The 15,536-nt window shown below is 34.9% G+C and overlaps 1 protein-coding gene across 4 annotated transcripts in view; it reads right to left on the bottom strand.

Moving 5' to 3' along the window:
- Positions 1 to 15,536, bottom strand: part of Sclt1 (sodium channel and clathrin linker 1) — a 160,504-nt gene that overhangs the window by 102,574 nt on the left and 42,394 nt on the right. For all 4 annotated transcript variants that reach the window (XR_011708035.1, XR_011708036.1, XM_071614669.1 and 1 more), the window contains exons 7-9: positions 10,416 to 10,538; positions 8,556 to 8,621; positions 3,681 to 3,751 (exon numbers count right to left, since the gene is read on the bottom strand). Coding sequence is in view for 2 of the 4 variants with exons in the window: in XM_071614669.1 (XP_071470770.1) it covers positions 3,681 to 3,751; positions 8,556 to 8,621; positions 10,416 to 10,538 (260 nt within the window). In the remaining 2 variants the exon portion in view is untranslated. The remainder of the gene's footprint in view (positions 1 to 3,680; positions 3,752 to 8,555; positions 8,622 to 10,415; positions 10,539 to 15,536) is intronic.

Raw genomic sequence — 15,536 nt, 5'->3', positions numbered from 1 at the left:
CCTCTATCACCACTTCTATTCAATTTAGTTCTTGAAATACTAGTCAGAGCAATTAGACAGACAAAAGAAATTAAAGGCATAAAAATAGGAAAAGAAGAACTTAAATTATCGCTATTTGCGGATGACATGATAATGTATTTAACAGACCCAAAAGGGTCTACAAAGAAACTGCTAGAGTTAATAAATGAATTCAGCAAAGTGGCAGGATATAAAATCAACACGCATAAATCAAAGGCATTCCTGTATATCAGCAACAAAACTTCTGAAATGGAAATGAGGAAAACCACTCCATTCACAATATCCTCAAAGAAAATAAAATACTTGGGAATCAACCTAACAAAAGAGGTGAAAGATTTATACAATGAAAACTACAGAATCCTAAAGAGAGAGATAGAAGAAGATCTTAGAAGATGGAAAAATGTACCCTGTTCATGGATAGGCAGAACTAACATCATCAAAATGGCGATATTACCCAAAGTTCTTTACAGGTTCAATGCGATGCCAATTAAAATCCCAACGGCATTTCTTGTAGAAATAGAGAAAGCAATCATGAAATTCATATGGAAAAACAAAAGACCCAGAATAGCAAAAGCAATTCTAAGCAGGAAGTGTGAATCTGGAGGTATAGCGATACCAGAGTTCAAACTGTACTACAAAGCAATAGTAACAAAAACTGCGTGGTACTGGTACCAAAACAGGCAGGTGGACCAATGGTACAGAATAGAGGACACAGAAACCAATCCACAAAATTACAACTTTCTTATATTTGATAAAGGGGCTAAAAGCATGCAATGGAGGAAGGATAGCATCTTCAACAAATGGTGCTGGGAAAATTGGAAATCCATATGCAACAAAATGAAACTGAATCCCTTTCTCTCGCCATGCACAAAAGTTAACTCAAAATGGATCAAGGAGCTAGATATCAAATCAGAGATACTGCGTCTGATAGAAGAAAAAGTTGGCTACGATCTACATACTGTGGGGTCGGGCTCCAAATTCCTTAATAGGACGCCCATAGCACAAGAGTTAATAACAAGAATAAATAAATGGGACTTACTTAAACTAAAAAGTTTTTTCTCAGCAAGAGAAACAATAAGAGAGGTAAATAGAGAGCCTACATCCTGGGAACAAATTTTTACCCCTCACACTTCAGATAGAGCCCTAATATCCAGAATATACAAAGAACTCAAAAAATTAAACAATAAGATAACAAATAACCCAATCAACAAATGGGCCAAGGACCTGAACAGACACTTCACAGAGGAGGACATACAATCAACCAACAAGTACATGAAAAAATGCTCACCATCTCTAGCAGTCAGAGAAATGCAAATCAAAACCACCCTAAGATACCATCTCACTCTAGTAAGATTGGCAGCCATTATGAAGTCAAACAACAATAAGTGTTGGCGAGGATGTGGGGAAAAGGGTATACTTGTACACTGCTGGTGGGACTGCAAATTGGTAAGGCCAATTTGGAAAGCAGTATGGTGATACCTGGGAAAGCTGGGAATGGAGCCACCATTTGACCCAGCTATCGCCCTCCTCGGACTATTCCCTGAGGATCTTAAAAGAGCGTACTATAGGGATACTGCCACATCAATGATCATAGAGGCACAATTCACAATAGCTAGACTGTGGAACCAACCTAGATGCCCTTCTATAGATGAATGGATAAAAAAAAATGTGGCATCTATACACAATGGAGTACTACGCAGCAATAAAAATGACAAAATCATAGAATTTGCAGGGAAATGGATGGCATTAGAGCAGATTATGCTAAGCGAAGCTAGCCAATCCTTAAAAAACAAATGCCAAATGTCTTCTTTGATATAAAGAGAGCAACTAAGAACAGAACAGGGAGTAAGAGCATGAGGAATAGATTAACATTAAACAAAGACGAGTGGGGGGAGAGAAAGGGAGAGAGAAGGGAAAGCATATGGAAATGGTAGGAGACCCTCAATGTTACACAAAATTACATAGAAGAGGATGTGAGGGGAAAGCGGGGGGAAACAAGGGAGAGAATTGAACAACAGCAGATGAGGTAGAGAGGGATGATGGGAGGGGAGGGGAGGGTGGATAGTAGGGGAAAGGAAAGGTAGCAGAATACAACAGTCACTAATATGCCATTATGTAAAAATGTGAGTGTGTAACCGATGTGATTCTGCAATTTGTATTCGGGGTAAAAATGGGAGTTCATAACCCAATTGAGTCAAATGTATGAAAGATGATATATCATGAGCTTTGTAATGTTTTGAGCAACCAATAAAAAAATATTTTAAAAAAAGTGAATCATGTAAAAGCCACAAGTAAAATGTCTAGGGAAATAGAAAGTAAATATCTTATATTAAATTTGAAAGTTGACAAAGGCAATAAGATCAAAATATAAAAAGCTGTAAATAAAATTTTGAAAAAATAAAAGATTCTGTTTTTAGAAAACAATATCTTATTTTGTGCGGTAAAACACATGCTTGTATTTTGAAAGCCATAATGAAATAGTTTATTTAACAAACCATAATTTATATTACATTATTAAAACATTAAAGATATTTTCAAATGAATATTCAAGAACAAATCTTACATGATTGTACTTCTGAATTTTAAGTATTAGGACTAGGAGAAATGAAAGTGAAATTATTTTTTTAGTTATTTGGAGATTTGCCCGTGAAAACTATTAAATGCAATGATTATTAAACAAATGAATACTAAATATACAAACAGTATTAAATTGTATAATTGGGGGGGATCCTGGGGATTGAACTCAGGGACCCCCAACCACTGAGCCACATCCCTACCCCTGTTTTGTATTTTATTTAGAGGCAGGATCTCACTGAGTTGGTTAGCACCTTGCTATTGTTGAGGTTGGCTTTAAACCCACGATCCTCCTGCCTCAGCCTTTCATACCACTGGGAATACAGGCATATGCCATCATGCCTGGCTCTAAATTGTGCAATTTTAAAAAATCCCATACAGATGGCCCCTATTTATGATGGCTTGACATTATAAAGGTCTGAAACAGAGACATATGCATTAGAAACCGTACTTTGAATTTTGATCTTTTGGGGGCTATTGACAGGTGTCTGGTACTCTTACGAGGCTGGGTGGAAGCACAGAGCTACAGCCCTAAGTCAGCCAAGTAATCACGCAGATTAACAGTGGGCTCTCTATAATGTAGTGTGCTATGGTGTTGGTAGGCTGGTACGTTAAATGCATTACTGATTTACAGTATTTTCAACTTAAGGTGGTTTTATTGGGACACGACCCACCATAAGTCAAGGAGCATCTGTGCTGGCTGCCTTCTACTTCCCTTCCCTGGCTCACTCCCCACTCCTCTACTGGTGGTGCTCCTTGGTACTACCTACTAGAGAAACAGCAGATGTGGGAACTGCACAGGAGTCCACAGAAAGACAGGAAGTAGTGTTCTGTGTGTAAAAATATTTTCTTAAAGGAACTAGTTTTCTTCTGTTATCACACCCCTTCACGTGTATGCTATAATTACTTCCTGACTAACCATCTTGATTTTAGTCTCTTCCTGTCCCACATGATCAGATATATAAGAAGCTACTGACAGATACTTAATAAAAGGAAAAAAAAGAACCCATAAGCAAATTATGGTATCACGAGCTCCTGTAAAAAAAAGTAATTACTAATAAAATAACAAAATTCAGTTTGGAAGATACCTAAGTTGTGTTCGGAGTTGCTCAGTTTCCACACTTTGTTCGGATAATGCTTTCAGATAGTGTTGGTTACTCTGTCACAGGAAAAGAAGAAAGACAATCAGTATTAGAACATTTAAGAACTATTTTTAAAGATTAACCATAAGGCATATAAGTAGAAAAAAATGAAATGAGAATGATTATGTGCTTTGAGGGTGAATCACATCTGTAGTTGTCTTTCCTCATCTTTACTTCAATGGACACCTGATTCGGTTCAGACAGCCTGATCTGCGTTTCTGTCTTCACTTGATCTGGAAACCTGGTCCTCTTTTGCTCATCTACCTGTGAAGCCTACACATGTAGAACCAGCGTTCCGCCCGACATGACTAAAGGTATTGGTGTATCAGTAACCCAAGTCCCCTTGGCCCGCGGGTGGGAAACCTGAGCCTGTGTTCTTCACTGGCTTTCAGATTTCATTAGTGGTATTAAGTTTCAGCCACAGAGTTAACTCGCTCAATTTCCAAAGTCCTTTATTAGCTTCCTTCTCTTCCCCACTACCTTGCTGGTGTTATTTGGTATTATCTCCTAAATAAACAACATGATTTAGAACAAAAATGATCAAGTAAAAACTATAGCAAAATAAAAAGCTTCTGTATAGCAAAGGAAATACTAAGTAGGTTGAAAAGGCAACCCGTGGGCTGGGAAAAGATATCTGCAAATGTCACCTCAAACAAAGAAGTAATCTCTAAAATACTCTAGGAACTTTTATAATTCAATAGTAAAAAACAAACAACTTGATTTTAAAATGGGCTAAGTATTCTTTTTTCAGCCTATGTGTGTGTCCTTAAATATAAAGTGAATTTCTTGTACATAGCATATAATTTTTTTTTTTTTAATCCATTGGGTCACTTTTCACTGAGGAGTTTAACCTATTTACATTTAAAGTAGTTGTTGATAGGAAAGGATTTAATACTGCCATTTTGTTGGCTGTTTTCAGTTAATCTTACAGTTCTTTTGTCTTTTTTATTATTATCTTCCTTTTTGATACTTTCTGTTAATATCCTGATTATTTTCTCTTTCTTATGAAACTACACAGGCCACCTGGCAGCGCTGAATACAACACTGCTGTATTCAGCTGGGACTACTGGTTGTATGTGTGTGGAGGTTGGAGGTGAGGGGGTACCTCATATTAATGCATTTTAAACTGATAACTAATTTCAATTGCATATAAAGACTATTATATTTAGCTTCTCTTTCCCACATTTGTTATTTTTGTTACAATTCACATCTATTCGTATTATGTATCTTCTAACATATTTGTACTACTTTTGCCTTTTAACTTTTATATCAGAATTAAAAATGATTTACTCACTACCACTAGAGTAAAACAGTATTCTTTATATCCCTTTGCTAACATGTTTCACACTTTCTTATGTTATTGTGTAGCTGTTTAACATCCTTTCAACTTAAAGAATTCCCTTTGCCATTTCTTAATAAGATGGATCTAGTGGTGATAAACTCCCTGATTTTTTTTGTTTCTCTTTCATTTTGAAGAAGAGTTTAGCTGACTATAGAATTATTGTTTGGCAGTGATCTTCTTTCAGTACTCTGAAAATATCATCCCACTCCCTTCTGGTCTGCAAGGTTTCTGCTAAAAAATCTTCTATTTGTTATTTTGTGGGTTCCCTTATATGGCTAAGTTGCTTTTCTCTTGCAGCTTTCAAAATATGCTGGCTTTCAAAATTTGACTATAATGTGTCTGGATGTAAATTTCTTTGGATTTGTCTTATGTAGTGTCCCCTGGATTTGTTGGACATAAATATCTGTTTCCTTATTATGACTTGGGATGTTTCCAGCTACTGTATCTTTGAATCACTTTCTGGTCCTTTTTTTTTCTTGTTTTTGAACTTCCGTAATGTATATATTGGTCTACTTAATGGTATTCCTTAAATTTTTCTTCACTTTTTGTTGTTGTTGTTGTTGCTGTTCTTGATTTCACTAATTTGTTTTTCAGTTCTCGCATTCTTTCTTCCTCTTGACTTAGCCTTCTATGGAAACTTAAGTGAAGTTTTCAAGTTCAGTGTACTGTGTTCTTTAGCTCTTTGATTTCTATTTAGTATTTTTATATATTTTCTCTTTGTTGAAATTCCCATATTGCTCATACATTGTTCTCTTGACTTTGGTGAACAAATTAATAAGAGTTACTTTTAATCCTCTATCAGGTAAACCACAACCTTTTTTCAGCAAGACTGATTTCTGGAGATTTATCTGTTCCTTTGTTTGAAACATCTTTGGCTGGTTATTTTTCTGACTCTATTTTGGTGTTTGTGTCTTAGAGAAAGCAGATAATCCTCATAGTATTTACAGACTTGCCTTTTATAATAGAAGACCCCACCAATCAGTCAACCAGAGATTTGGGAGGCCTTTATCAATTCTTTTCCTCCCCAGGGAGATGGTGGGTGGCAGCTGTGATTTTGTTGTCCTTCTCTACGCTAAACTGGGAGTGTGCAGAGAGCTATGACCTATAAAATCCCAAGCCCCCTTCTCCACTCTTCCTTGCTTGGCTAGACCGTGGTGGACTGAACAGAGCCTAAGACTGGCAAGACAGACTAGCTCTCTGGAAAACCTTTGAGAAGCTGGGGAGTTAGACACACAGATCTCTTTCTTGCTTCAGGGGGAAGCTGAAAGCTGGTTTTCCATTCACTTGCTCTATAGTGAGCAAGGAGCAGGATCACGGAAACTTGTCAGTCCCAGTCAGTGCCTGCATTCTCCTGTGGGAAGCTAGACTGCTGGATCTGTTAGAGCTCCAAAGGTGGGAGGATGAAAGGCTGTCTGGAGCCCTTTCAGAAAAGTTGGGGCTCCTAATGTGCATACCAAACTCTTACTTCCTCTGGATGCTGGTAGGAGTTAGGGGGTCCTTTTTAGATAACGTGGTGCTTCATTTGAAGCAGAGTCTCCAGTAAGAGTCCAAATCCCTCTCCTGTGGTCCAGGAGTTTGGTTTCACGTTTTCCTGGGATGCAAGAGCCTTTGAATTAATTTCTGATTTCTCACAAAAGAAATTTGTCCATGAATAATTATTCAATCAGTGTTTGTGGGGAGAAAGAAGGGTCCAGTTTTCCCTCCTCTGCCATGCTGCCCCAGTTTTATTCACTACACACACATTAATTCATTATACATCTCTAGGAACCTACTCATTTTTAATGAGTTTATTCATGTAATCAGAAAACAATTTTTAATGGAAACGGCTTGATATTTATTTATTTATTGGCAGTGCTGGGGATTAAACTCAGGGCCTCACACATAGTAGGCAAGTACTTCACCACTGAGCCATATCCCCAACCCCTAAACTGCTTGATTTTTTAGAGGAAATTTTCTTCAAATTTGATCTTGACTCAAACTGGCTCCTCTGACTATGCTCTGAGTGCTCTCTGGGATATGCACCATCTTTATGGGCACTTAAGGCTGTTCCTTTTATACTTAGTAGTCTTGTTTGACATTTATATATATATTTAAAAAAACTCATTTGAAAATTTCCCAACCATTTTCCTTTATTTTAACCAACTACAAAAGTTTTTCTTTCCTTTTTTTTTCTTATTTTTCTGGTTTTAGTCCTGAGGATTGGACCCATGGAGTTGCATATGCTAAGCAGATTCTTTACCACTGAGGTTACAACCAGCCCCTACTTTGGTTTTTATAACACTTTCCTTTATCCATCTTGCCACTCCTTTATCATTATCACTTTATTTACTCAGAGCTTTGGCCTGACACCATGAATTCTTCTGCCTTAGATTTTAGGTATTCCTTATCTGTAATCAAACACCCATTCTCCATGGCTTCCTTTCATCAAAATCATTTTGGGCTATCTCTAATAAAGTAGGGTCTGTATGGTATATAAGGTACCAAAGGATTATATAATTCCCATGGGTCTAGGAGATACACCAAAAGAAATTACAAATAATTGTGATTAGGTTAGAGTATTAATTTCCTACAGAAATATATTTTTAAAAATACTCTTTTTAGTTTCAAGAATCACTAATCATTTTGTTTAGAGTACATCATGAGCATTTTAAAACTCTAGACATATATTGTTAAAAGTTCTAAGTGACTAGAATTCTAATGTTAGTATAAGTAGAACAGGGAGATGTTTGTTGAATAAATTTTATATGTTTCAAGGAGAAAAAATTTTAAAGTAGAATAAAACTGGATAACTTACTTTTGATGATGCAACTCTACTCTTAAACAAGGACATTTTTATTGAATACTAACAAGAATCAGCAAAGTAAATAAGCAAGAGTGAAGAAAGGAAGGAGCGAGATGACCTGGCATGTCATCATTCTATTACTCAACAATAGAGACAAGTAAAATTCTGAGAAGAAAAGAAAACAAAAGGCAAGTAGGACAACAAAAAGGTAAAGAATGCAACTGGAAGAACTATTTATATTTGTTGTAGGAGACTGCAGAGAAACTTAGGTATATCCAAGTTAGTACTGATAATTAATTGACACATGGTTCTTGGTTTCCTATTTTTTTGGAGAAAATGAGCAATTCATTCATTCAACAAAGAAGTATACTCTCCTTGTCATATACCTGGTGTTAGATGCACTACAATGCATAAAGTATACAGTCTACTCATGAAAGTTCAGGTCTATATTACTGATCTTAGGAGATCTTACCAAGGACACTAAGAGGGTCTTCAGATTAGGAATATTTCAGATACTGTGAACTATGTCATATGATTGAAAGTATAAGAGAAAGATAAAAAAAATACTGTCTACCTATTTTAATGTCATGAATGTTTTGTGGTTTTTTAATTTAAATCAGCATAAATAAATATGAATATTTACATGACAATTTCTAGTTTATATCAACAAGTACAGTAAAATGGATCTTTCACTTACCATTTCTGCACTCTCTTTACCAACATTGAGTTGCGTAGTTAGCTGTTGAAATCTGGTCAGCTGATCCTAGTGGGAAGGTAGGAAGAGAATATGAATAACATTTTCTTTGCAACCCATATTTGAAATAAAACTAAAATTAAATCTAAAGTCATTATGCATAAATTTAGTGTTTCTTCTATTATTGTGTGAATATTCAAAGAAATAAAAAATTTAAATGACTAAATAATAAGGAAACAATGTTGATACTAATGTAGCTATTTATGTTTCATGTAAAAATCATTATTTCTAGAAATCAATCCATTAGTAAATACTATTTTAAAACTTAAAGACATAAATTCCAAATGCTAGAGAAACCCTGTCAAGTATTGGAAAACCACATTCAAAACTATTTAAAAAATCTACAAAAGAAACCACAGCAGAGGAATTACTGCCCAATGCTTTTTTAAAAATTCTCATGTTCTACACATATAAAGTTGTTTGATTAGCTGTTATGATCCTATTAAACACTATTTGTGTAGGTAACACAAAGTTGGGAGAGGCTGTTAATAAGTGGGAAGACAGAACCAAATCAATAGGCAAGCAGGGAAATAAAGATTAAGTGTTATTTAAAAAGTCACATATTTTAAAAAAATCTTAGTGCATAGGTATAGTATAAGAATGATCTTATTCAGGTGAAAAACCAAAAAAAACCCAAAAACTTCATGGGTTTTCCTGACCTAAATGAGGCAACAATCCTCAAGAATTTACTTTTATTAAAAAATGGTTTCTAGCCAGGCATAGTGGCACACTTCTGTAATCTCAGCAGCTCGGGAGGCTGAGGTAGGAGGATCATGAGTCCTAAGCCAGCCTCAGGAACAGCAAGGTGCTAAGTAACTCAGGGAAACCCTGTCTCTAAATAAAATACAACATAGTCTGGGGAGTGGTACCAAAAAAAAAAAAAAAAAAGGTTTCTAGACCTGAAAGGTAAAAGTTATGGCTCAAATTACATGTGGGTTTTTTAAAACCAGGGCATGTATAGAAAAAGTCATTTTTTAAACTGTAAAGCATCATGTGAGCATTGTTATATGACTTCTTCAGGTAGGAATTAACTATAATTATTATTATTGAAATATCCATAAATTAAAATTAAGAAAGTCTATAATGTAAGTTTAAAAAAGTATGAGAACCAACCTAAATAACTGCTTCTCAAGATACACAGAAAAGAGGTTAGAATTAGAATTTGTCCATAGTGTTCAATGTACTTGGCAGTCAAAAAACCAACAAAGGATTAAAGAAGGCAGATTTTCCAGTGGAATGGTCTCCTGAGGCAGCAAGTTCTTGTGATAGAGGTAAAGCAAAATCTAGCTGTACTCTTTGAAAGAATGTAAAATGACTTCGCTTTTGGTAGGAAAAGTTAAAACAGTTATCTTAATAACTATTAAGATCTCTTTGTATTATATGATTTTGATTAATTTATGGTAGATAAACTTGACATCTACTTTTAATAGGCCACATTTAATGATAGAAACATTTTTATTCTACATAGCACTGTCACCATAACCTAAGGCATGGTTCTGTTTTGTTTCAAATTAGGTAGGAAATCAAGCAAAGAAAGCTTCAGAGGTCTATTTATATAAAATAATCTAATAGCTGCTTCTTAGAACTAAATACAGCTTTTATTGCTAATCCCATTATAAAAGCAAATGTGCACTGGGGCAGTGCTTTAATTATCTTATCTGTTTAAGGGATTTCTGAGCAGCAGAGATCCATTTATTGTTAACATAAAATCACAGTAAAGACTTTGGTACTCCTCTCTAATGCAGTTTCTTCAGAATGCAATTTCTTATAGATACACAAGGAAATCATGAAATCTAAGACTACCTTTTGCTTTTGGCTTTCAAATACTTGAATCTGGGCCTTGGTCATGTGCTCCTGGTAAATTTTCTGCAGTCTGTCCAATTCCTGGGCAACAGTCTGCCAGAGTTCTATAGCCTGAATTTTTTCCTATGGGGAAAAATTCATTAAATTATTAGCAGATTATTTACTGTATAGTGCAAATAGATCATGTCACAAATGAGTTCTTATCAAGTTAGAGACTGAAAATAGAACTTGCATGAAGGGGTAAAGTCACGCGTGGCTTAATGACAGGAATAGGTTCTGAGAAATTCAATTTTGCCATTGGTGAACATCATATATTTACACAAATGGCTACTTGGTGAGGAGGTGATGAAATCTTGTGGGACCATGATTGGACATGTAGTCCATCATAGACTGAATGTCATTCTGTAGTACATGACTATATCACAGTTGTATTATATACATATTTTCCTTTATAGTCCGAGGGATCAAACCCAGGCCCTCTCACAAAGTAGCAAGTACTCTACCTCTCAGCAACATCATCTCCAATCCAAGTTATAATTTTTGATGTTTTAAAATTGTATTAACAATAATTTAGAGAAAAACCCCAAAGATAAAAATTTTCTTTCTCTGAAATTATCTTTGTACTCACATTTCACAGCCTTATCAGAGAGAAAGACTAAAACTATTCTACAGGAGGCTTACTTAAACTCATGAGTTTGAGACCAGCTTGGGCAACACAGCAAGACCCCTCTTAAAACAACAACAACAACAAGAACAACACAATAGTAATGAGAAGAAAATAAAGAAAAAGAAGGAAAAAAGTTAACAAAGAAAAAAATTAACTTATAAAAAGAAAACTGTTAGTTGTTTCACAGAAAGAATAAACCTTAGAAATTCTAAAGTAGGTTTTAATTTGTAATACAATTGATATTGATCGATATATAAAACACAAAACAAAAACAAAAGGGTCTTTAAAGTTCTAAATAATTTTTAAGTGTTCTGAAGAAGGATCCTGGAACCTAAAAGGTTGAGGAATGCTACTCTATTAGGTAGAGGCCATTACTGTCTACATAGAAGTAGAAACCAAGGTTCAGGTAACTTGCCTAAGGTCCCTCAGCAAGTTGTTGACTGAGTTTCTGGAAGAAATCTTCATCGCTTTGTCCATAAGTCCAACCTTTCAAATACCAGGTCAGAGCAAATCCACCCTCTTAGCTTCAGTAAGAAGGTGAAAGGGAACAGTATGCATTTTTAAAAAGAACACAGTGAGTAAATATAGGTTTCTGAGTTTCTACAAAACAATTAGTGAAGTATAACGTGCATTCAGAAAAGTCGGAAATCATGAACTTTCATAGTGAACACAGTCATAGAATCAGCATTCAGTTTGAGAGAGTGAGCATTATTACCATCACCTGAAAGTCAGGAATCCCACCAAAAAACCGTGGTCCTGTCTTCTAATGCCATAGATTGGTTTTGCCTAAATATTACCATAGTTTTAAAAAGTGTAGACCTACACAGAATCTGAAGCCCGAAGACTTGGGTTGAAATCTTTAAATTATCTGCAGTTCACCTATGATACCTTAAAAATTTCGGCTGAATAATCCCAGACAATTCTCTTCATTTCCGTAAGACTTAGTTTTCATTTCATTTTCTTAATTACTCAAGTCATAGAAATGTCTCATATTTCAAAAGGTTCTATTTTTCCCCCAATCTGCCTGATGACAAGCATCACTTGCATTAGTAGTTACAAAACCCATACTCTCCTAGAATTAGTGGGTTCTCAAAAGACTAACATGGAGGCAGGCTGGGGTTGTGGCTCAGTGGTAGAGTGCTCACCTAGCATGCATGAGGCACTGGGTTCGATCCTCAGCACCACATAAGTGTAAAAAAAAAAAAAAAAAGATATCATGTCCACCTAAAATTTAAGAATAAATATTTTTTAAAAAAAGACTACATCACCAGCCTCATCTCAGAACTGTTAGAAATGCAAACTATTGATATCTCAGATATCGTGGGTCACAAACTTGAGTGTGGCTAGGAGAGTAGTAATCTGTTTCAACAACCTCTCAGATGATCATGGTGGATACTAAACTAAATCTTGAGTACCACATTATATACTAATATGTTATTTTTTAAGAGGGTGTGGTGGCACATGCCTGTAATCCTAGTAGCTCAGGAGAGTGAGGCAGGAGGATTGCAAGTTCAAAACCAGCCTCAGCAACTCAATGAGACTCTCTCTCAAAATAAAATACAACAAAGGACTGGTAATATGACTCAGTGGTTAAGTGCCCCTGGGTTCAATCCCTGGTACAAAACAAAAACAAAACAAAACCCTAAAACTAATATATTATTATTTTTAAATAGTATGAATTTATCATTTGGACCAACCATAATTTAACTAATTTCACATCTTAGATTTTTAAACTATTTCCAAATTTTCACTGTTAGAAATATTATATAAACACGTTTATTTATATATTTTCACATGTAACTCTTCAGGAGAGATTCCTAGAATCTACTTGATATCATTATTTAATTAATTACTTGGTCAAAGGATACAAACATTTCTAAAGTTCTTAGTGTCAAGTTGCCTTCCACAAAGATTTTTTAAAATCACACTACTGTAACAAAACAACATACTCGAAACTAAAAATATTAAGTAAGTTACTTAATACTGTATTTTTGCTATCAGCTTCTAAGGCAATATATTTGCTCTACACTATATCTTTTGCACATAATTTTAATTCTTATTTGTCTATCTTGCTGCTCAGTAATAATAAAAATACAGTAAATTAATTAACTACATATATTCTCAGCATTATAAAGTGCTTTATGGGGATTTTTAAAAACCTAATTGCCATAAGAACCCCATAAGATAAAAATTATTATAATCTCCATATATAAATGAGGAAGGTGAGACACACACAGTTTCCCAAGATCACAGTGTGTGAAAGTAAAATGGAACCAATGTGACTAGAATCAACACCCACCATCTTGCCATAACTTAGCTTCTAAGTCTGTTGCACCCAGAGCAGGAACCAGCACTCCCTACTGCATTGCCAGTACCTGGCTCAGCAGGTCTGTCTGCCATGGGACAGGGAGCTATAAATATGCATGGAATGAATGAAGATGTTTAGACTGGCAGTCCACCATGGAGTGCTTGTTACGGTCCTCCCTTTGTATCCACAGGGTGCCTGTTCCAGGGCCTCACCCCACTGCTGCCTCCCCAGATACCAAAACCTGTGTATGACAGTCCCTTACGTAAAATGTCTTAGTAATTGTATATAACCTAAGTGTATCACCTTGTATACTTTAAATTATCTTTTGTATATAACCTAAGTGTATATATAATTGTATATAACTTAAGTGTATCACCTTGTATACTTTAAATTATCTGCAGTTCACTTAATACAATATAAATGTTACATACTTTGATGACATATTGCTTAGGCAATAAATAACACAAAAGTCTGTATGTGTTCAGCACAGAAAAAAAAAATTTCCCAGCTATTTTTTTGGGGGCAGGGGGAGGAGTACCAAGGATTGAACTTGGCTACACTCGACCACTGAGTCACATCCCCAGCCCTATTTTGTATTTTATTTAGAGACAGGGTCTCACTCAGTTGCTTAGCGCCTTAGCAGTGCTGAGGCTGGCTTAGAACTCTCAGGATCCTCTTGTCTCAGCCTCCCCCAAGCTGCTGGGATTAAAGGTGTGCACCACTGCACCCAGCTTTTCCAGCTATTTTTGATCCATAGTTGCTTCACTGATATATAATACAAAGATACAAAGGGCTGGCTGTACTTTGATGAAGTATAATGTTACTAAGAATTCTTTTTTTCTCCCAATATTTGACTTTAAATTATATTTAATTTTTATCTGATTAGTTTGGGTTCATGTAATTTTTGATACATGACACAAGTTCTTTCAATTAGTAATGGATAAAAATGCAATTGTTTGTGTTTTATAAGACTTTCATAAATAAATGCAAAAATAGGTCCTCTATAAGTAATAAGCATAAGTGACACTTTGACAATTCTGTTTAATGGGTTTCTTAATACTTCTGAAGTAGTAAGAAGTGCACACTGTGCCACAGCTTTTGAAGGATAGATTTAATATTTGGTAAGAAGTCATTTAAGTATAAACTAATTTCCACTTACTTACTTACTTCGTAAAAACAACTGTAAATCCCTCCTAGTCTGGAACAAAGACTATGCTTTCCTCATCATTTTTTCCTAATTAATTTTTAAACTCCCTCAATTTACCTTTTTTTTTTTTTTAAAAAAAAATTCAATGTTAAATTCATGTTTCTTTTCAAGACTATAGCCTTTCTGACTTAACTAAAATATCACTTTCATAAGTAAAGAATTTCAAAACCAAACTCCCAAAGAATGTGACTTTTCACTGATAATTATAAAGTCAAATTGTGATCTATGATTCTAACCCCATTTATAAGTGAGGAAACTGAGGTCCAAAGAAGTTTTTCTATTATTACACAGCTAGAAAATAGCAGAATAGCAATTGAAAGATATGAGACACTTAGAATATGAAGGTGTAAAATAAATTCTCCTATGTATAAACTGACAAAAATTTATAGTGTTGAAAAACAGGATATGTAGAACACAGCTACAGCTTCCCATAGATTTTAATCACTATGAGGGAAGAAAAAAAGAGAAAAAGTATAATTCTAGGAGAACTATGACTTTAGAAAAATGTAATAGTATAATCTTTGAAAATTGAATAAAAGAATACCAGAAGAAAACACAGAAAAATGAAAAATGTAAACTTAGGGAGGTGGGATAAAATTATTTTCTGTTTTTTATTTATTTTATTTTATTATTTTTTTGTGTGTGGTACTAAGCACTAAATCCAGGGACACTGTGCCACTGATCTACACCCTGATCTACACTCTCAACCTTCCTTTTTTTTTAATTTTTATTTTGAGACATGGTTTTGCTAAATTGTAGAGGCTGGCCTTGAACTTTTAATCCTCCTGCTTCAGTCTCCCAATTCATTGAGATTGCAGGTATGTAATACTATACCCAGCTAATGTGGTTTTCTTTTAAAAATTTCCTTTCACATTAAAATATTCTTATAGGGCAAAAAAATTAATCATATCAAAAGCTTTATGATTCAGTTAAAAAGGA

This window comes from Marmota flaviventris, chromosome 7, assembly GCF_047511675.1.
Source record: "Marmota flaviventris isolate mMarFla1 chromosome 7, mMarFla1.hap1, whole genome shotgun sequence".
Taxonomy (NCBI): domain Eukaryota; kingdom Metazoa; phylum Chordata; class Mammalia; order Rodentia; family Sciuridae; genus Marmota; species Marmota flaviventris.
The sequence above is the reverse complement of the archived record's forward strand: the minus strand, read 5'-3'. Positions and strand labels throughout refer to the sequence as shown.